Genomic DNA, 23,131 nt, shown 5'->3' on the forward strand with positions numbered 1-23,131 from the left:
CAGTTTGAGCCAGCACTAGAAAGCTTAAGGAGCATTCTGAGTTTGAAGACATAAGACTTTAGGAAGTGGGGAGGGTGGGATGGAGAGTATGTATTGCTCTTCCAGAGAACTTGAGTTCAGTCCCTAGCACATTGGGCCACTTAAAACTGAAAATCCAGCATCCGAGGACCCCACGTTTCACTCAGGTACATGTGTATATATATAATCAGTAACTTAAAGCCTTTTTTAAAACCAAGGGAGTAACTTGAACAGAGGGAAAAAGGTGCAACTCTAAAGGAACTAATAACAAGCAGAAGACCACACAAGAACTCAAGAAAAGAAGACTTGTTGAAAGCTGTAGCTAGATGCTAGGAATGTAGCTAGGTCATGTAACATTGCAGGGAAACCCTGGATTCCATTTGTAGCACCAAATAAAACCAGGTCATTCTCAGCTACCTACTGAATGTGAGGTCAGTCTACATGAGACCCTGTCTAAAAGAAAGAAAAAAGAAAAAGGAAGTGAAATGAACAAGAGAAGGTGGTAAAAATCTGTGTTTTGGCTGGAGAGATGAATCGACATGTTGAAAGAGTGCTTGCTGTTCTTCCAGAAGACCTGAGTTTGATTCCCAGAACCTACATCAGGTTCTTGCCACCACTTGTAATGCAAGGGATCCAATCCCTTCCTTTTCTGGCCCCCATGGACTGCACATGTATTCATTCACTCAAACACACAGTCACACCACGTTAAAAAAAATCTTTAAAATTTCCAAATAAATGAATGAACAAATGAATAAAACAAGTGTTTCTGTTTTTATTCTGACAGTCAGATAGACCAGATGGATGCCAAAGGTAACCATGAGTGTTTTGAAACTAATGATTAATAAGTTAAAATTGGTATACACTGAGGAAACCCTTTTTATTGTCTTTGAGTTTATGGGTGATTTGTGGTAAAGCAAGTCTTTTAAGCCAGCTATATTCTAATTCTTTCTCTTCTTCTGGTGTATGAACAAATCCAAGTTGTAAAATGGGGTAATATAAACAAGAAGACATACAAATCTTTATCTAATGTCTCCCTTTAGCTAGCTGTTATGCCTCCTAATAGGCATTTCTATGAACCTGGGAGATAAGGGTGTAATGGGAGTGTTAATTTGATTGAATTTGTTTTTAAAAAGTAATGCATTTTTCTGTGTGTTTACAGGTGGGGTGTGAGTGGGTTTGGTTGGATTCTGGACAAGACTATCCTGATGACTCTGAGTTGAGCAATGACTGCAGGTCCCTCTTCAGCTCTTGGGACTCCAGTCTGGATCTTGATGCGGGCAGCTGGAAGGACAGTGAGGATGCAGATGCAGAGGCTGATGAACTAGAGGAAAGCAGTCCCGAGAGAGAATCTAGTGAGCTGCTTGTGGACGATATGGAGAGTGGAGAACCTCAGGAAGAACAAGACACACAGCAGAACCTCCTGCACCTCCTCTCTGAGGTAATGAAGCTACTGTTTCTATAGCTAGAAAGACCTTATGTTTTCCCTTCCCCTTCTCCTTCCCCCTCCCCCTCTCCTTCTCTTGTCTTTCCTTTTGCGATCAGATCTAGCCACTTGGCCCTGGGAACTCTTTAATCCCTCAGCTTTCCAAGGCCTGGAATCTTAAGGTGTATACCGCCGTGTCCCACCAGCTTTCCACCAGAATGCTTATCTTGAATGTCCCTATTACTTACTCTCAACATTGCTTACAAAAACCAAAGCTCAGGCACTAAAGGGATCCCTGAGTGGCTAAGAGCAATGCTGCTCTTGCAGAGAAGGGTTCTCAGCACACACAGCAGGCAGCTCACAAATGCCTGTAACTCTAGCTCCAGGAGATCCCATACCCTCTTCTGGCTTCTGAAACACCAGCATACATGTGTCATGACTCAAATACACACACGTGTAAATAAAAGTCTTTTTATGTATGCATGTATGTATGTATGTATGTATGTATGTATGTATGTATGTGTGTGTAGGTATGATGTATGTATTGTGTGTATGTATGTATTGTGTATGTGTGTATGTATATACGTGTGTATGTATGTATTATGTATTATGTATGTATGTATGTGTTTCTTTGAGATAGTGTCTCACTATATAACTTTGACTGTCCTGGAACTCACTATGTAGACCAGGCTGGTCTCAAACAGATCTGTCTGCCTCTGACTTCTAAGTGCTGGAACTAAAGGTGTGCACCACCAACCCCAGAAAAATCAAAATCAAAATACAAATCCCACCATGGCAGTGGTTGATTGATCGCTGTGCCCCTAGCACTTGCTTCTGATATAGAATATACACTAAATGTGTAGTTTGCAACTAATCCACAATCTTTAGGACCCTGGGTCTCAGGGAGTAGAATTTTTATGTGCAGGGCTGCCTTATGATGGCCGTCCTTGCCATTTGTTCAAGTGTCATTGCCTTGGTTAAGGGCAGGGGACCAACAGATTAAGACCGTGAGTTTATATTCATTCTATAGCTGAACATAATGGAGAGAATTATATCAGGTTCAGTAACATCTAGTTCAAATATTGCCGCTTCTATAGAAGGAGTAGATTTCAGGTTTTCTTGGCAGCCCTTCCCAATTAATCATAGTATAATTATATGTATGTAGACATATAGTTATACTATAATTTAATCTGAAAGAGCCAAGAACTATATCTACACATTCATCATAACGACCCCAACAACTAACCCAGTGCGTTTAATACAATTTAGTGACTGAGCGATTGGCTAGGTTAAATCTATTTCCCATCTTAGGCTTAGTAAGACTGACAGTGAGAGCATGTGGCACTATTAATGTATGGTGCTGGTTTCCACTGCTGTCCTATGCATCTACTAATAAACTTTGATTACAGGTAGCTTATTTATTTAATGGAGTCATTGTGCATTAGCAAGAAATAATCCAGTGAGACCGCTGCCCTTCGTCTGGTACTTGGCAGTAGGAGGGAAGGGTAGCGAGAACCCAAGGTGAAAGAAGAGCGCTGCAGGCAGACTGAAGAGCAAAGCTGGACGTAGTGTGAAGAGTCCTGAGAGAATGTGGGATGCCAGAGGCACCTCTTGTCCCTGCACATAGCTATGCCATAAAGGGGCTACCTGCAGAGAGGGCGAGGTAACGCTTCTATTACCTGGTCTTCACAGGGTGGTGGAACAGAGTGGCTAGAACACCAGGCTTAACCACAAAGACTTAGATAACATTCCTGTGTCTAAAGTCTGGCTTTAGCACCAGTTTTAGCCATATGATCTTCAATATGTTGCTGGATATTTAGAACCTCTGTTTTCTCTGCTCCAAACAGATTAGTGTTCTACTTTGAAGATTCTGTGTGTGTGTGTGTGTGTGTGTGTGTGTGTGTGTGTGTGTGTGTGTGTATGTGTGTGTGTGATTCAAATGTAAGGATTCAGCCAGACTTTGTGGCACACCCTTGTAATCCTAGCACAAGGACGGCAGAGGCAGGAGGATCAGAAGTTCAAGGTCGTCCTTTGCTACACAGTGAATTTCAAACTAGTCTGGGCTACATGACACTCTGTCTTAAAACACAAGCAGGGCTAGGGGTGAGCTCGGCTTGTAGGCTGCTTGCTTAGCATACATACATAAAGCCTTGGGTTTGATCCATTGTGCTAAACCGGAAGGGTGTGATGTTGCACAGCTGCAATCCCAGCAGCCAAGAGATGGCAGCAGGGTGATCAGACATTTGAGGTTATCCTCAGCTACACCTTGAAATAAATAAGATTGGGATGCAAACAGGCAAACAAGACAATTCAGTGGCCTTAGTGATGCAAACCCATAGTCCCAGCTACTCAGGAGGCAGAGGTACAAGAATCATTTGAATTTAAGGATTGAGATCTGCTTGGCCAAGACAGTAAGACCTGTTTCAGACCAATAAAAAAGTAAATAGCTAAATAGGAAAATAATGGCCTGTGTGATGGCTCAGCAGCTAAAGGTGTGTGCTACCAAGGCTGAAGACCCAGGTTCAATCCCCAGAACCAACACACTAGAAGGAGCGAAGGGACTGCTGTGAAAGTTGTCTTCTGATCTCCACATATTCCCGTGTGTGTGTGTGTGTGTGTGTGTGTGTGTGTGAGAGAGAGAGAGAGAGAGAGAGAGAGAGAGAGAGAGATGCATGTATACAAATATACAAATATAATAAAAATAAACGGAAAAGACAACTCATGTCAAGCACAATGAATAGTAACTGTTATTGCCAGGCAGTCATGGTGAATGCCTTTAATCCCAGCATTCCAGAGACAGAGGTAGCCAGATCTCTGAGTTCAAGGCCAACCGGGTCTACAGTCAAGTTCAGGAGAGCCAGGGTTACACAGAGAAGCCTTGTCTACATAAACAAAAACAAAAACAAAAAAATCTTGCTGTAGATTATATGCAGGAGTTGTCTTCTCCTGACATTGCCCCTGACATCCCTCTGCTCTTAGCTGCAACCTGTTCTATGTACTCAAGTAACATTTACCCCCCCAAAATAGAGGATTGTTTTCTGCTACAAAAAAAAAAAAAAAAGCAGAAAATTCACCTTTCAGAGTGAAAGTCTAGACTAAGTGGCAATAACCAGTTGCCCCTAGTATCTAGCCTTAGAAGTTTTGATCTCTTAACCTCTTTGAAGTCTTAACCTCATAGCCTGTGCTGGGGCACTTGAGGTGGTCTCTTTCCTGGAATAGACAGCGACTTTCTTAAAAGATGTCTTTACCCACAGTTTAGTTTGTAACAACTATATGCATTAAGTGTGGGAATTTGTGGAAACATCAAATACCTAACATTGAAGAGTTTCTCGGGGAAAGGGCAATGGGGACTGCTTGTACCTCTCAGGGAGGTGTCCATACATACGCAGGGGTTGACAAGAGCCTGCTGAGGCCTATTTTAGTTTCTTTTCTTCATGTCGAGGATAGAATCTAGACCTTCAAGCATGCTAGTTGAGCCCTGTACTGGCCTACAGCCATAGTTCAATGTGCCCTAGCTAGCTACACACCCTCTTGTTATTTAGCTTCCCCCATGTTCCAAAATCTTGTCATTTTTATCCTAACAGTTGTCTTAGTACATAATCAGCAAATTTGGAATCTCATTGTTGATATTATCTGACCAGCTATAATAGCTGATTTTAAGACCACAGGTTATAGTGGAGGGTTGTTTTTTCTTTGTTTTGTTTTTTTGGGGGTTTGTTTGTTGTTGTTTTTTCTTATAGAGGTCAATGTCAAACTTAGAACTAAGTAAATTGGCTTTTTCATTTTGAAGCCATTTTAAAATTGTTCAGATTATCATTGAAAACTTTATCGATTTGTCTACTAAAGTCACCTTTCTCTAATTTTTCTGGTATCGTCACAGAATTGGCCTCTTCTTACATTAAGGTCTGTTTTCATTTACTCCATGTAAGTAAAATTATGATGCAGACAGCAGCACTCTAAAGTTTCTCGTGCTTCTTGGATTTCCCAGGAGGAGGCTCTGCAAGACTCCAAAGAGACCGGCCAGGGTGAAGGGGACGCTTCAGACGGAGAAGACACGCCCCCTTTAGGTGAGGGTCGCGATGGCGTCCGAGTTCAGGAAGCTCCCCTTGTGAATATCCTTTACAACTGTAGTAACTCCTCACAACTGTAAGTATAGGGCTGGGGTGCAGCTGAATGGTAGAGTGCTTGTGTAACACACTCAAGGTCCTGCGTGGAACCCCAGCACTGCTAGGACCTCTAACATAGATCTTCCTCCACGGGCGTTAGGACTCACACTGTGTTTATTTCTCTTTATAATTACTTGAGTTCATTACTATGAAATAAATTGTTTTATAAGTTTTTTAGAAGGAATTTACAAGTGTAAATTTTTGAACAAGGTTCTCATGTTACTAAGGCTAGTCTGACCTCTTGAGCTTAGGTTCAATTTTTGATGTACTATAAATAGAGGTTTATATGCTATTCTATTATAAAACAAGCCTGTTTGAAACTGGAGATATTGGTCAGTGATTGAGAGTACTTGCTACTTTTGCAGAGGACCTGGGTTCAATTCCCAGCACCTACCTTGTGGCTCACAACTGCCCTTAACTTCAGTTCCAGGGGAAATGACACCCACTTCCGACCTTCAGTACTGGGCACATACGCAATACTACTACATACATGCAAACAAGACACCCATACGTGTATGAGTAAATGAACGTTGTTAAAGCCGTTTGCTGACATTAGTCATGGGGGTATGTAGCTCAGTGGCAGAACACCAGCTTAGTAGATGCAAAGTTCTAGGTTCAATCTCCAGCACTGTGAAAAGGGGGAAAATTGAGTCTTTTTCACAAATTAACCTTCTCAATAATTACTAGTTTCATTTACTTCAGAAATGATGCTAAGTGATCTATTATTATAAAAATATCCATTTTTCTAAAACTATTGAACAGGCTGGGCAGTGGTGGCACAGTCTTGAATCCCAGCACTCAGGAGGCAGAGGCAGGAAGATCTCTGAGTTTGAGGCCAATCTGATCTACAGAGTGAGTTCCAGGACAGCGAGGGCTATCTATAGAAACCTTGTTTCAAAAAACCAAAAACCAAAGCAAACCAAACAAGAAATCCAAGAAACTATTGAAGCAGAGCCAGGAATGCATCCTGTGATCTCAGCATCGGGGAGGCAGAGGTAGGAAGATTGCTGAAAGTTCAGGGCCAGCCTGGTCTACAGAGTGAGTTCCAGGACAGCCAGAGCTATAGATAAAGCCCTTCTCAAAATTAGTTAATCTTATAGATAAATGTCTTTAAAAATGATTACATTTTCCCCTAAGACAGGATCTCATGTACTCCAGGCTAGCTTCAAAATAGCTAAGTAGTTGAGGGTGAACGTGAAATGCTGATCCTCTTAGTTCTCTCCTCCAATGTTGGGAACCATCGCCCCCACCTGGCTTGTTAAGATTATGTTTATGTTTTCCCTTTATCTTGCACATGTCTTGGGAAAGTGTTATTTAATTGTCCTATTTTTTATGTGTAATTGAGGCACTGAAGACCGTATTTTATCTATTTATTTTGGGGAAAAAAATGGTCTTACTAGGCAACTCTTGCTGTCCTGTGCTTGTGACGCTCCTCTGGCCTCTTGGCTCCTCGGTTCTGGGATTACAAGTGTGCTCCACCATGTCTTGCTCAAACTGGTTACTAGAAAGCACAAACCAGCCAGTTATGTCGGTGTGGGCAGGCAGTGATCCCCGACTCTGAGAGGCTGATGCTCTGAACTGCATAACGAGCCTGTTCTCATGTGACGTTATTACTGGGAAGTGTGAACAAAATCACCTACTTCACTTTGTTCTGAACTGACAACAGAACAAAGGAATGGGACCACCAGAGTCCAACCTGGAGAACTAAGGCGTTTGCTAGGGTCATTTACTGAAAAACAGGGGAGGGGTTCCTTACAGGAGAATGGACATCACAAAGGCAGCTGGTTCACTGAAACTCTTCCCACACTGGGTAATAACTTGTGTAAGAGGAAACCTTGGATCTTTCTGTAGGTAGCTCAATAAATTGGAGTCTCCTCAGAAGTCCTTACTAATTATATAACTGTGTGTGTGTATGTGGCGGTGCGGGGGCAGGAGAGTGTCCTGTGAATCTTCAGTTCTGAAGTTTGCCAGTCCTGAGATTTGCCAATTATTTGCTTACCGAGCTTAATGAGCCTCCTTTAGAATTCCCCAAGTCTCGTTTGTTTGTTTGTTCATTCGTTTGTTTTGAGACAAGGTCTCAAACATACATAGCCCTGGCTGTCCTGAAACATCCTATATGATGCGGCTGGTCCGAGCTCACAGATCCATCTAGCTCTATCATGTGCCAGCATACCTGGCAACTTCCTGAGTCTTTAAGGAGTTTCCATTCAAAATGGAATGTTTCAGTTCATTAAAAAAATGCATATATCTCTGTATCTAAAGGAAAGAAGAAGGAAAAAAAGGAAAGAAGAAAGGAGGGAGGAGGCAGGAAAGGAAAGAAAGCAATAGCACAGCAGTAGTGATGTCTGCTGACCAAATACCCATTTGGCTTACTTTTTGAGCAGGGTCTCATGCAGCCCAAGCTGGCCTGGAGCTCTGTATGTAGGTAAGAAGGAGCTCACACTTCTGATCCTGCTGCTTCCCCCTCTAGGTGAGGGTATAGGCTTGGCCAATTACCAAAGGAGAGATAGAAAGTTGAATTCTTATGTTAAAGCAGAAGTTTAAAACTCCTCTAAAACTCTGTCACAAAGCCGGGCTTGAGGTCTCATACCCCAATCCCAGAGTTCACTAGCTCCCGGGTTGACCCTTTGTCAAACAGCAGCCCTGCAGTGGGCAGGTGGAGGTAGAGCTCACTGATAGAGCTCTAGGCTAGCATGCTCACAGACTGCTCTAGCGTTGGAAAACAACACAGTCTCCAGACTCTTCTCTCTCACTCCTTAGTCCCCACAGACGGAGACCAGAGAAACTGAGCCCTTTGGGTTCCACTTCTACCACACAAGTACTGTCTACTCCCTTGCTTTTATTATTTATGTTGCTTGATATATCTCCATATAGGTAAAATAAAGGCAAGACAGAAATTCTTAAAATGTGCATAGTTGGTTTAATTTTGAGCTTATAAAACCTTCCATAGTACAGTGGCTACATTAAATACTTATGTAAATGTATAACTGAAGTTCTACAATCTAGTTCAAAGGAGCTGTTGTTAATTTGGTCTGAGTGATCAAAGACTTAAGGCACTCATGCTACTATAAACACATTTCCCACCCACCCTCCTGTAAACAGACCTAATGACATTCGTGGGACACACACACACACACACACACTTTGCACACACACACACACACACACACACACACACACACACACACACATGCACACACACACATGCACACACACACACACATGCACACACGCACACATGCACACGCACACACACACTCACATGCACATGCACACTCACACACGCACACACTCACACACACGTAGAAGTGAGGCTATCTGGGGAAAGGAAGGAGATTAGCAGGAGTCGGGGGAGGACAAGAAATGGTGAGGGATGGTGAATATGACTGAAATATATTAATGTGCATGTATGAAAATGTAATGAAACCCATTATTATGTATAATTAAATATGCTAATAAAAACGTTAAATAAAATAGGAATGGCTGGAGAGAAGGCTCAGCAGTTAAGAACACTTGCTACTGCTACTCTTGCAGAAGACCCAGGCTCGATTCCCAGCACCCTTTTCCGGAGGCTCACAACCACCTGTAACTCAGCGCCAGGGAGTCTGATGCCCTCTTCTGGCCTTCTCTGGCACTGCACTCATGTACACAGAAACACACAGACTTACAGAACAAAAATAAAATCTTAAAAAATAAATAAAATAGGAAAAAAGAAAAGAAATTTGTGCTTTAAATGTCTTATTTGAATAGTGTGGTGTTTTGGGTAAATAATAGCTTTTAGGAATACATTGAGTAAAGATCACAGTAAAATTATATGATTTGGGGGTACACGATTTAGATCCAGGTGAGGCCAAGTGTGGTGGCGCATGCCTTTAACCCCAGCTCTTAGGATATAAAGGCAGGGGGATCTCTGTGAGTTCAAGGGCAGCCTGATCTACATAGCAAGTTCTGGGATAGCCAGGGATACACAGACCATATCTCAAAATAAATTAGTAAATGATTTAGGTGGGGCTAGAGGAATAAATCCTCAGTTATAAGTACTTGCTGCTCTAGTAGCGGACAAGGGTTTAGTTACCAGCACCCACAACGTGGCTCAAAAACATCTGTAACTCCAGTTCTAGGGGATCCAATAGATCCGATGCCTTGCTGACCTCCATGGCTATCAGAGAGACAAATAGTAATATATATATATATATATATATATATATATATGCAATCAAAACATTTGTACACACCAAATTAAATATAAGATAAATCTGAAAATTGAATCTAGATACAGGTGAACTATTGTATTCATAAAATTATTAAAACTGAATAGATAATAAGAATTGTAGTATCACATAGATGTATACTGTTTGGTATACAATGCAAAATGATAATGTGATTTTTTTTCCATCGTCAGACAGGGTCTCATGTAGCCCAGGTTAGCTTTGAATTCACTGTGTAGTCAAGGATGATGAACTTCTGATCTTCCTGTTTCTGCCTTCCAAGTACTGGAACTACAGATGTGCTACCATGCCTGATTTAGAGAATGTGGAAATTTAAGTGTTAAGAGAATGTTTTCGAGGGGATGATACAGTATATAATGTGGATATATAACATAGACTTTAACTTTGGAGTAAACATAAAACATTTTTTTCTTTCTCCCTCCACCCTCTACCCTGACACAGGGTCTCTCTGTGTAGCCCTGGCTGTTCTGGAACTCACTCTGTAGACCAGGCTGGCCTCAAACTCAGAGATCCACCTGCCTCTGCCTCCTGAGCCCTGAGACTGAGGTGTGCGCCACCTCCACCTGGCTCAGCAGAAAAAATTTCAACTGGGAAAATTGTAAGGTGAGATGAAATACTGAACTGTTGTATCTTGGAAGAAAAGCAAAATTAGAAGAATTTAGCCCAGGGTAGGAAGTATCATACAGAGAAATGAATTTATAGTAGGTATTTTTTAACGATTATGAAGCTAAGGTTATAGCTTGGTGATAGAGTGCTTGCCCAGAAAACAAGAAGTCCTAGTGCCTAAATAAATAAATAAATAAATGAAAAACAAGCTCAGAGAGAGGATTCGGTGTGTAAAGGGGCTTGCTGCCAGCTGACAACCTGAGGTCAATCCTCAGGATGAGTCTCTCACATGGTGGAAGAAGAGAACTCCTTCAAGTTGCCCTCTAACCTTCATAAGTTTGGGCACACACATGCATGTGTACACGTACACACACACACACACACACACACACACACACACACACACACAAAGAAATTAGGAAAAACCCAAAACAGCTAAGATTCCTATACAGAAGAGAGCTGAGGGCTACTGACTAGCATGCATGAGGGCTTGGGTTTAATCTCTAGAACAGAGCAACACCATTTGCACCCAGAACTAGTCTAGAGCAAATGGGCCCACCTGAGAATGTGTTAGAATAGAAAGCAGAGGGTGGCCATTATTAAGAGGGTTGCTAGGGGGAATAGTGTATTTCTATTGTGTAAAGCAAGTTCATGCAGCCTGATGAAAGTAGGGGAGGTCCCAGGCTGCTGACAGGTTTCTAGGGACATTGTTCAGGGAAGGATGTGTACATAGTGCATTCAGGTAAGGGCCTTAGACTGCCAAGTGCTTCCTAGAAAAATGGTTGGAATATGTATAGACCAAAGAAATGAAGTTCCGGATTGCTAAACCTGCCTGCCTCGTGTGGCATACAGAGAGACTGAAAAGGAAAAACATCTAGTTGGTGGCACACACCTTTAATCCCAGTACTTGGAGGCAGGGGTAACAGGATCTATGAGTCCAAGACTAGCCTGGTCTATAGAGAGAGTCCCAGGACAGTCAGGGCTATACAGAGAAATCCTGTATCGAAAGAAAGAAAGAAAGAAAAAGAAAGAAAGAAAGAAAGAGAGAGAGAGAGAGAAAAAAAGAGAGAGAGAAAAAAGAAAAAAGAGAAAAAGAGAAATAGTTTTAGAATTCTTATTAAAAACAGAATAAAAACAGAATTCTTTGATATATGAGGAATATGTGTCAGGTGGTTATATGTACTTAAAAAAGAACACTGTACAAAAACTTTTTTTCCTTTGAGGCAGCATCTTATGTAGCCCAGATTAGCCTTCAATTCATTCTGTAGCCTTCAACCTCTGGTTTTCCTGCTTCTACCTCCAAAGTGCTGGGTTATAGGTATGTGCCACCATGCCCACTTCAAAAACCACTTTATAGATTGGTTCTGTACAATCACAGGTACACTGAGCAGGAGTAGACAAGGCACAGGTGCCCTGAGCAGGAGTAGACAAGGCACAGGTGCACTGAGCAGGAGTAGACAAGGCACAGGTGCCCTGAGCAGGAGTAGACAAGGCACAGGTGCACTGAGCAGTAGTAGACAAGGCACAGGTGCACTGAGCAGGAGTCTTAGACAAGGCACAGGTGCACTGAGCAGGAGTCTTAGACAAGGCACAGGTGCACTGAGCAGGAGTAGACAAGGCACAGGTGCCCTGAGCAGGAGTCTTAGACAAGGTACAGGTGCACTGAGCAGGGGTAGACAAGGCACAGGTGCACTGAGCAGGAGTAGACAAGGCACAGGTGAGCCAGACAGACACCTGCAATCCCAGCATTTGGGAAACTGGAGATTCAGGAGGTTGAACGGTTTATGGACATCCTGGACTAAACAGTGGAATTGCTTGTTTGTTTCATTGTTTTTGTTTGTCTTTCAAGACTGGGTGTGTAGCTCTGGCTGCCCTGGAACTCAGTCTGTAGACCAGGCTTGGATTAAAGGTGTGTGCCACCACTGCCTGGATGTAAGCAGAGATTTTTAGTCCTGACTACATAGCTAACCCTTTCTCCAAATACTGGGGCTGGGGGAGAAAAAGAAGAAAGGAAAAGGGCACAATTAGAGAGTTGTGGTGAATTCCTACTCAGCATGGTGGCATAAGCTTATGATTCAAACATTGTAAAATATGGAGGAAGGGAAGTATAGTAGTTCAGGGGCATCTTCAGTTACATAGCTAGTTCAAGGTCAGCTGTTTTATACAAGACCCTATCTCTAAAGAAACAAAGAGAAATGTGAAACAAGCCAACGAACGTAACCACTTCATTGGGAAGTCGTGGCATAGTTTATTGTGGCTGGAGAGAGATGGCTCAGCAGTTAAGAGCCCTTGTTGTTCCTGTAGAGGACCTGGGTTCAGTTCCCAGCTTCCATAAGAGGCAGCTCACTACCATCTGTAACTCCACTATCCCGGGCGCCCTACTGTGCTCTACTGGGACCAGTTCATTCTTGATGCACATAAATTCACACAGGCACACACAGAGGCGCATAAAAATTAAAAAATATATATATAGTTTACTCTCCTTTATAAAATAGTAAGTAATTTTCATACCTATGATAATCTAGTCCTTCAAATGTTTAATTAGGAGCACTATGGCTTGAGAAAGCCTCATTACCCAGCGAGTGCGACACAGCACCACTTATGAAGCGACTGTCTCTTTTCTGTCATGTATTCTGTAGGAGTGACCTAAGCCAAGGTGATCCTACTCAGGATCATTTCTTATTTAAGAAGACTCTTCTGCAAGTCTGGAAGATGATTGCCAGTCACAGGTAGGTTTCCAAAGGGAGACTATCTCCGGAACCAAAACCATCCTTGGATCTGAGCACAGCAGTGGATCTGTCCGTCCCTCATACGAGCCACAGTGGGGTGTGGGTTGCAGTTTAGCTGGTGATGTGCCACCTGCCCAGTGTGCATGAAGCCCTAGGTTTCATCTGAGCATAGCCAACACTGGCCGGGGCCACACAAGCTACCACCCCAGCCTTAGGGAGAGGGGAGTAGACCATCAGGAGCTGAAGGGCATCCTAGTTAGAGACAGACCTGGACTGCAGGAGACTCTGTCTCAAAACAAAACAGAGTCCCCAAACTAAAAACCAAGCCATGGTTGAGACCTACAGATGTTTCATTAGTTTATAAGAAGTCATTGCTGTGCTATTTGAATTGCCTCTAGAAATTTATTCCTAATATGTATTTTGTGTTATATATATGACATATCATATATATACATATATATATATAAACACATACACACACACACACACACACACACACACACACACACACATATATATATATATATATATATATATATATATATATATATATCTCCTCCCATATGGTAGGTTTTCTTTCCGACAATGGGCATGGCTCAGTTGGTAAAATGCTTGCCTATCATCATGAAGCCCCAGATTTAACCCTCAGTGTTGCATACACCTGTATACAGGTATAAACCTATAGTCCCAGCACTTAAGGAGTCAAGGTAAGAGAATCAGAAATACATGGTCATCCTTTGCGATATAGCAAGTTTGAGGCTAGCCTGAGCTACATGAGACCCTGCCTCAAAACGAACAAATGACTAGAGAGAGAGAAAGCTCAGCAGGTAAGAGCACTAGCTGCTCTTGCAAATGACATGGGTTCAGTTCCCGGCACCCATAGTGCCCAGCACTCAAGTTCCATGGCATCAGACAACCTCTTATGGCTACTGTGGGCACTACATACATGTACACATATCTATTTGGACTCAAAACATTCATACACATAACATGAAATAAATATTTTTAAAAGGGAAACTAAAAATCAGGATCTTGGAAAACTTGAACCAATTTTTGAGCCCTTAATTTAAAAAGATTGCTATGAGCCAGGCATGGCATGGGTGGTACACTTGAATCCCAGCACTCAGGAGGCAGAGGCAGGGGAGCTCTGTGAGGCCAGCCTGCCAGCCTGGTCTACAAAGCAAGTTCCAGGACAGCCAGGGCTACAATAAAAAACCTGTCTCAAAAGAATTAAGAGAGAGAAGAGGAGAGAGAAGACTATAATAATAGTAAAATATTTTGCAGGTTGGACCCCCTGCCCCTGTTTGGGACGTCAACAAGAAGACATACGTCATCATTGCTGCTTGTTTGGTTTGGCTCTGTAGCCTGGCTCACCTAGAACTAGAAGTCATATGCTGTTGCGAGGCAGGCCTCCAGTTCTTGGTGATCCTCCTCTCTCAGCTGCCTTAGTGCTGCAGGGCCACCATGCCTAGCTCTGTTAGCCCGTCTCTTTACGACTGACTCAGCAGCGGCTTCTCCACCCACGCGGCTTTGTTTCTCAACAGGTTTAGCAGCCCATTTCTGAAACCTGTGTCAGAAAAGCAGGCCCCAGGATACAAGGATGTGGTGAAAAGGTCAGTAGGAAGGGGCCAAGGCAAAGGTTGGTCGACTTTTTATTATTTATTTATTTTGTTTGTTTGTTTGTTTGTTTAGAGCCCGGGGTAGCCTTAAACTGACCAGATAGCTGAGGATGGCCTTGATTGCCCTTCTGACCATCCTGACTCCAGTTCCTGAGTTCTGGGATCATAGGCTTATAACCAGGCGCTGAAGGTTAGACCCAGGGCTTAGTGCGTCCTCGGTAAGCACTGTCAGCTGTGCTACAACCCCAGGCTGGCTCAGCTCTTTGTTGTTTTTGTCTTGTGGGTTGCATGTAGCCCAGGCTGGCCTCATAGTTAAAGTTGACCTTGAATTCCTAATTCTTCTGCTTCTAAGTCTGAAGGGAGTGAAGTGAGTACAGGCTTTTATCTGTCTTTTCAGTCTATTTTCTATTGGGCTACTTACTACTTTTAAAGATATATAAGTATACTATCACCAGACACACCAGAAGAGGGCATCAGATCCCACTACAGATGGTTGTGGTGCTGAGAATTGAACTCAGGACCTCTGGAAGAGCAGCCAGTGCTCTTAACCACTGAGCCATCTCTCCAGCCCTGGGCTACTTATCTTATTTATGGTACTCACAAACTTAAGATATACTCTACAGCCAGTGAAGCTCTGACTTAAAAATTTTTAATATGCTTTCTGCTCTCTGCCCCAACATTATCTACATTGATTTTAAACTTGTGGGTTCCATTTCCTCCCATTCTGCTTCTCTGCTGACTGAGATTATAGGTTTTTGAGACAATGTACCCCAGGGTGAGCTCAAACTTAGCTGACAATGATCTTGAACTCCCCCCGCCCCTGAGCCTCTCTACCTCTTGAGTACAAGATTTACAGGTGTTGTTAATGTTTGTTTTAAAATGTGTTTGCCATTTGTCTAACTGGAGATGTATCTGCCTCAGTCTACACAGTGCTACAATTACATATGTGTGCACCAATCCCCAGGTCCTTCCACATTTGATAATATTTTCTTAAAGGAAATTTTAAGGGAGTCCCTGTGTTCATTCAGGAAGATAGTTTTAGACATGTTAAATAAAGATGTTAAATAGAAATTAAAAACATTGGCTAAGTGAAGAGTTTTGGATGTTAGCATAGTACATCTAAAACATTGCCATAATGGAGTCTGCCTCTGTCAGTGAGTGTTGACCTTGCTGTCATGAGGATCTGAGTGGGTCCCCAGCACCATGTAAAAAGCTAGGCCCAGGGGCAGTGGCACCTACCTACAGTTGCATTGCTGTGGCGTGAAGACAGGAAGATCCCAGCCAGTCTGGATAGAACAGTGAACTCTAGGGTCAGCCACAGAACAACTGAGGAAGACACTAATGTCAACCTCTGGCTTTCCTGTGGGCAGGTTCTCTCTCTCTCTCTCTCTCTCTCTCTCTCTCTCTCTCTCTCTCTCACACACACACACACACACACACACACACATACACAGGTACACACTCATATATACACACACACTCATACACAGTCACATGCACACACACATTCACACACATACACTCACAAATACACAGATACATATATGGACACACACACACACACCCATTTGAGCTATAATAAAATGCCACTAAATGAATAATTTACGAACAACAGAAATTCATTTCCCATGGATTTGCAACCTGAAAAGTCTAAGATAAAAGTGCCTACAGGCTTGGTGATGAGACAGCTAGTCTCTTCCTCCCAGGACAGCCACACAGTAAAGCCCTGTCCCAGACGAGAGTCTGAGTTTTAGATAGTTCAGATTTAGATTTCTGAACCTTGAGAGTGTTATCACTGTGGGAACTATGGGATTTTTGAAGTTGGACTGAATGTATTCAGATTGACAGTTGCCCTGTGAACTTACGGAGAAAGGGAGTGAACAGTGTTACTTTAAGTGCCCTCCACAGACCCAGACATTTGAGTACTTGGTGTGTAGCTAGCGGCACATACAATGGAAAATTATGAAACTTTTTTGTTTGTTTTCAAGACACGGTTTCTATGTGTAGCCCTAGCTGTGTAAATTTTAGAATAGTGAGCAACACTGGAAGAAGTGGGTCACTGGGGGAACTCCGTTTCACTGGTAACACATGGCAACCCTGGCAGAACTCCCTAAATTTCCAGTAATATATGGCAGTTATGACGGGTTTTGTAATAGTTTCTCTGAGAACAAAGATCTGGTCATACTCCAAGTCTTTAGACACTGTCTGAGAAGGACCTCAAACAGTGTTTCCAGCCACATCAACAGCTACTGAACAACGTATCTAAAAGCAGACCCCAGGTTCATCACTTTTGAATTGAGCCTTTGAGAAGAAAAGAGCCCAATGTATGGGTGCTCTTGTAAGCCTATCAAGATAAAGCCCATGTTGAATCTTAACCCCCAACAAAACAGTATTAAGAGGTGTTTGCCTCTTGAGAGGCAAATGCCTTTGATCCCAGCACTTAGGATCTTTGAGGCAGATTTTTGAGGCCAGCCTGGTCTATAGAGCACATTCCAGGACAGCAAGGGCTACACAGAGAGACCCTGTTTCAAAAAAATAAGAACAAAACAAACCAAAAACCAGATAGGACTGGAGAGACGGCTCAGTGGTTAAAAGATGGACTGCTTTCCCAAAGGACCAGAGCTCAGCTCCCAGCACCCACATGACAGCTCATGACTGTCTGTAACTCCAGTTCTAGAATATCTGACACCCTCTTACAGACATGCATGTAGGCAAAACACTAATACACATAAAATAAAAATAAATTACTTAAAAAAACAAACAGAAGAAGAGGTATAGTCTTTAGGAGGTGATTTAAGTGAAGGACCCCATCTTCATGAATTGGTGTCTGTGTGCTTGAGTTTAGGGTGGAAAGATATGTCTTTCTTTTTCTCCATATAAGTTTGCAAAAGCATCCATTCCATTTTGAGGGGCCTAGCAACAAGGGCTAACTTAGAAGAAAGGTTAGGGCTGGGGAGATGACTCAGCAGGTGAAGACATTTGCTGCCAAGCCTGATGACTTGAATTAAATCCCTGGACGCACTCTGGGACTGGAGGTAGTTAGTACATCCATTGACTACTCCAATGTTCCAGAGGATCCAACACCCTCTTCTAGCCTACCGAAGTCACCAGGCACACGTGTGGTGACAAATTCAGGTATGTATATGTATATGTATATTCAGGTATGTATATGTATATGTATATGTATATGTATATGTATATGTATATGTATATGTATATGTATATGTATATGTATATGTATATGTGACAACAACACAAGTTGTCCTCTGGCCTCCATACACACCGTGACATATACTCTTTCTCCTCTCTGAGAAAATGAATGAAAATTTAAAACGTACATTACAAGATTGAGAGGCAGTAGAACAAACACCAAATCCTGTAGCTCTCTCTGCAGCATCTGCTGCTCATGCTGTCCGTCTGGGCTCTAAGGCTCAGTAGCCTGTCTTTCCAGCCCTGCTGTCCACAGCACACACAGTGCCCTCTTGAGTCAACTCTGTCTTCAGTAGGAACGTCAGGGTCCTAGTATTTCAGTATCCTGGAGTTCATTACAGCATAGACGTCCTTCACAGCTCACACAGGGCTGCCTGGTCATTCCTGTATCTCAGACACCTTATTGTCTTAGCACAGAGTCAGGTCTCTCTGCAGAGGCGCTAGTCTTGCAGCAGCTAAAGTTGCATGGCTGCCTTTGCTCTCCTTGTTTACAACTCTTGTCCTGCTGTGTGTCCCCCCTTGCCGTGCTTCACAGTTTCATTTCTCTGGTTCCACGTGCTGCCCTTCCTCATACAGATCTGAATGAAAGCAGTGAGCAGTACACAGCCTCATGCTTTCCTGCCATGAAATTCCCTCTGACAAACAGATCAGTCCAGGACTTTTTAATTCACCCTCCCTCAAGTGCCCAGATATTGACAGAGCGCATCCAAATCCTTTGCTGGAATAGAGCCTGAGTGGTCTCTAACCCAGCTCCCAACGTAATTCTTGTTCACTCTGAAACCTACATTCTGTGTTTTCCTCTGCCTTACAAAGTTCCTCTGTGTCTTACAAACTCCTACCAATAGAGCCTATAAAACTCTTCTCATAACATTTAAGGGATTTTCTAGCCCAGATTTCAAAGCTCATTTGGTTTCCTCTCCAAAATTAGTTTCAAAGACCTAAGAACCTTAAAGTCATATTTATCACAGCAATGGCCCCACTCCTGGCACCAGTTTCTGACTTAGTTACTTTCTGTTGCTGTAATAAAATACTCTAAAGAAATCAACTTAGAGCTGGGTGTGGTCATGTTCTCAGAGAAGCAGAGGCAAGGAGATCAATATGAGTTCTATCCAACCTGATCTACACAGACAGTCCTAGGAAAGCCACTTTGAGAGACTATGTCTCAAAAAAATCAACCAGCCAGCCAGCCAGCCAGCCAGCCAGCCAGCCAGCCAGCCAAAAGGCAACTTGGGAGGTAAAGGACTTACTTTGGCTTATACTTTCAGAGCAATACAGTCTATCATGTCATGGAAGGTGTAGGAATAGAACAGGAGAGAACAGGCTGCCTGGTCCAGGGAAACAGGGAGAGAGAGAGAGAGAGAGAGAGAGAGAGAGAGAGAGAGAGAGAGAGAGAGAGAGCATGAAGTCTGTGCTCCCCATGACATTTCTCTTGCAGCAGGGCTCTACCTTTTAAAGGTTCCACAACTTTCTTAAGTGGCTCGGTCAGCTGGGGACCAATTGTTCAAACACATGGATGGTAGGGGATATTTTACACTCAGACCACAGCAATGACACCTCTGATTCTGATGACAAATGCCAATTTGAGTTCTGCAAAGGACACAGAGGTCTCCAGCTAGCCTTGCCATCTGACCATTGGAGTCTCAGCTCTGTACATCTGTGTGTTCCTTGTGACAGTGTGGGTTTGCTGCTGTTGTTTTCCACAGTAAGCTTCCTCTTTGTCTCCTGAGGCATCTGTTGGGAATATTTCTTTTGAGCAGCTTTGTCGTCAACTCTGAAATGTCTTTTTCTATTAAGATTTTATAGCATGAGGTGGGAGGGGATGGAGCGGGGAAAAAATAGGAGTTTATAGCACATCAGGAACCGTCCTTTCTCCTCCTTGGTGCTCCCATGGTTATAGCCAGAAAGGAGCAGCACCTCATCTCTTCAGGCCTCACAGGGGTACCCATTCTTACTCTGGAAGCTAAGGCAGGAATATCACCAGGTGTAGGCCAGCATAAACAATGACAAGACAGACGGCCCTGCAGCTTCCAAGGGCTGGGCAGAAAGTGATGCCACCATGCCCAGCAAACCCCCATCTCAAAAAAAAGCAGTCACAGAGGGCCTCGGGTCAGCAAGCCTGAGAGGCTAACTCCCTGAGACAATGCAGTAGAAGAGCAAGTTCAAGGCCAGCCTGGCAGCTTCATAAGACCTTGTCTGTACAAATATAAAAGGAGGGCTGGGACAAAGGTTCATTGAGAAGCTACTTGCCTAGGATGTGTAAGGTACTAGGGCAGTGGTTCTCAACCTTCCTGATACAGTGACCTTTATCACAATCTCTCAGGTTGTTGTGACCCCCCGCCCAAAATTATTTTGTTGCTACATCATGACTGTACTTTTGCCACTGTTTGGAATTGTAATCATGTAAGTTATCTAACGTACAGGACATCTGATATGCGATCCCCAAAGGGGTTGTGACATATAGGTTGAGAACTGCTATCCTAGGTTCAATATCCACTGCTTCTAAAATGATAATGATGATGATAAGTAATGCCTACATTGTGTGTTCATTGAGAGAGTGATTTACTATGGAATGTGCTCAGCGTAGTGCTTGACCTTTATAAAGGATCAGGTGTGATCTGCTGTTTTATTATTGTGTGAAAAGTATTATCTTTGCTACTTTCTAGTTTGATTTCCATTGCTGTGGTAAACACCATGGCCAAAGTCAACTTGGGAAAAAAGGTTTTATTACTGCTTATAGGCCATCATTCAGGGAAGTCAGGACAGAAACTCAGAGCAGGAACCTGAGGCAGGAACCGAAGCAGAGGCCATGGAGGACGCTGCTCACCAGCCTGCTTGTGGCTTGCTCAGCCTGCTTTCTTACAGAACTCAGGACCACCTGCCCAGGAGTAGCACTACCCACCGTGGGCTGGACTCTCCCAGATGCACCATTAATCCAAAACCAAAACCAAACAAACCAAACCAAACCAAAGAAAACAGCTCCTACATGCCCGGAGGACAGTCTAATGAGACATTTTCTTAATTGGGGTTTCCTCTTCCCAGATGATCTCAGTTTGTATCAAGTTGAGAAATGAAAACAGAAGCAAAACAAGGCCCTGTAGTCACTACTTCACTAAGACCCAGTTCTCAAGAGCTTGCTATGGGCACTACGGTTTTTGCCTGTTTGTCCTGTCTGTTCTGCAACAGGGTCTCTCACTCACACTGACTTAGAATCACTGTGTACCTCCCTCTGTCCTCAAAGTCATGGTACTCTTCCCTCCCTCCTCCAGAATACCAGTCCATTAGGCCTTACATAGTCAGGTTTGATTTCCTCTCCCTTCCTCAGACCCATGGACTTAACAACGCTGAAAAGGAATCTGTCTAAGGGACGAATTCACACCATGGCTGAGTTCCAGAGGGATCTGATGCTGATGTTCCAAAATGCCGTGATGTACAATGACTCTGATCATCACATATACCACATGGCGGTGGAGATGCAGCGGGAAGTCTTGGAGCAGATCCAGGTACTGTACAACACAGAGTGCCACAAGGCAGGGAGCCATGGATTCTGGAGTGGGATTCGGAAGCCTGTGTGAATAAAGATGGAATGGAAGTGACCTTGTGTTCTTAGAGTCTCTTTTCAGAGATGATGGCAGAGCCTGTGGTAAACTTGGGTGTTCTCTTGTGACTGGGAAGCTCCTTGTCCTCATGGGCCCAGATTTAACACACAGTGGGATAAGGATGTCCGGGAAGGCCAGCAGCAAAAATGGCAGGAGATGAGCAAGTGATGGATACTTCTGTTCTCAGAGGCCCGAGTTGTAAGGTTGAAAGCCAGTCAGGTGTTGGACCACTGTCCATGTCTCTTTTGTTGTGACTGTTGACATTAATGTACATGTATCTGACCCATATTTGGAGGAGAAGTCATAGTGAGTTCAAGGAGACATGTAAGGGTTTCTCTTTTGGGAAGCATCAAACTTTAAAAGGTGTAGTTTTCTCTGTTTGACAATAAAATAAATAAAATTGCATACACTTGCTCTGTGGCTTTGAGGTTCATGGCTTCCTGTCTGCATTCCTCCTGTAGGTTCTGAGTACTTGGCTGGATAAAAGGAAGGACCTGAGTAGCCTGGAATGAGTGCAGCTAATCCAGTGGACCAAGGAAGCCTGTTTTGTTAGCCTCGAACTACAAGTCTGATTCTTTCTCAAGTTACAGCTCTCCTTAGGACTGGCCAGAGAAGAAGTGGAAACTTACTCTTCTCCACTACTTTTCCAAATAAGGATAGTAATGCCTCACCTCCTACCTCAGAAGTCAAAGGTGCTTGCAATGTAGTATTTTTTTTAAAGGGGTGGGGTAGGGTACCGAGATCTGGATTTATGATGTAAATATTGCCCACGTTTTTGTTGCATAGACTTAAAAGTAATTTGATTGAACCTTTTGTTTCTCTATAAATAAATAGTTTGCAAACTAAAGATTTTGTTTGGTTTTTGGGGCACAGTATCAAAACCCAGGCTTTCCTGGAAACCCCCATTGCATCCAGCCTCTGCCTCTCATGGAGTGCTGGGATTAGAGGAACTCAACCCTAGACTACCTGACCTTGCAAAGGGGGCTTCTAAATGATTAAAGAAGCTGGATGATGGGAGCAGCATCATATGGTGAAGCACAGGAGGTATTTGCTGGGAATATAGCTCAGTGGTCAATTGTTTGCCCAGGTTTGATCCCAAGCACCACCACCCACACCCCAAAACAGAAAAAGAAAAGGAATGAGGGAAAGAGAGAGTAAATAATAAATTTCTCATTAGTCTTTCATATAATGACCAGGAGGAACTGGAGTGGACCGAGAGAGGTGTCTGATTTATCTCATTTACAGAGCGTGGATAAGGAACACATCCTTCAAGCATGTACCGTGAAGAAAAGAGATCAATTAGAGAAGAGCTGGTGCTAAGGCTCAAAGGGTAAAGAAGACCACTTGAGTTCCATCCCTGGAAACCACAGAAACGTAGGAAGGACTTGACTCCACAAAGTTTTCTTACCTCCACATCTCACACACACACACACACACACACACACACACACACACACACACACACACACACACACACACACACACACACACACACACGGGGGGGGGGGGGGAGAGAGAGAGAGAGAGAGAGAGAG

General features: G+C 43.2%; 1 protein-coding gene across 1 annotated transcript; it reads left to right on the plus strand.

The window, feature by feature from the left end:
• The first annotated feature begins 1,153 nt into the window (after window positions 1-1,153).
• LOC116884919 (bromodomain-containing protein 8-like) lies at window positions 1,154-22,376 on the plus strand. The gene is made up of 6 exons (XM_032886141.1): window positions 1,154-1,456; window positions 5,430-5,587; window positions 13,082-13,171; window positions 14,716-14,784; window positions 21,323-21,500; window positions 22,058-22,376. The coding sequence occupies exons 1-6, from the start codon at window positions 1,154-1,156 to the stop codon at window positions 22,106-22,108; spliced, it is 849 nt and encodes a 282-aa protein (XP_032742032.1). The 3' UTR covers window positions 22,109-22,376.
• Window positions 22,377-23,131: the final 755 nt, after the last annotated feature.

This window comes from Rattus rattus, chromosome 15, assembly GCF_011064425.1.
Source record: "Rattus rattus isolate New Zealand chromosome 15, Rrattus_CSIRO_v1, whole genome shotgun sequence".
In the NCBI taxonomy this organism is placed as follows: domain Eukaryota; kingdom Metazoa; phylum Chordata; class Mammalia; order Rodentia; family Muridae; genus Rattus; species Rattus rattus.

Bases quoted from the DNA above. Each gene is read 5' to 3' on its own strand.
- LOC116884919 (XM_032886141.1), top strand. From the start codon at position 1,154: ATGCATTTTTCTGTGTGTTTACAGGTGGGGTGTGAGTGGGTTTGGTTG. The intron at 13,172-14,715 runs GTAGGTTTCCAA...GTTTCTCAACAG, and splicing joins AAGATGATTGCCAGTCACAG to GTTTAGCAGCCCATTTCTGA. The intron at 21,501-22,057 runs GTACTGTACAAC...TTCCTCCTGTAG, and splicing joins AAGTCTTGGAGCAGATCCAG to GTTCTGAGTACTTGGCTGGA.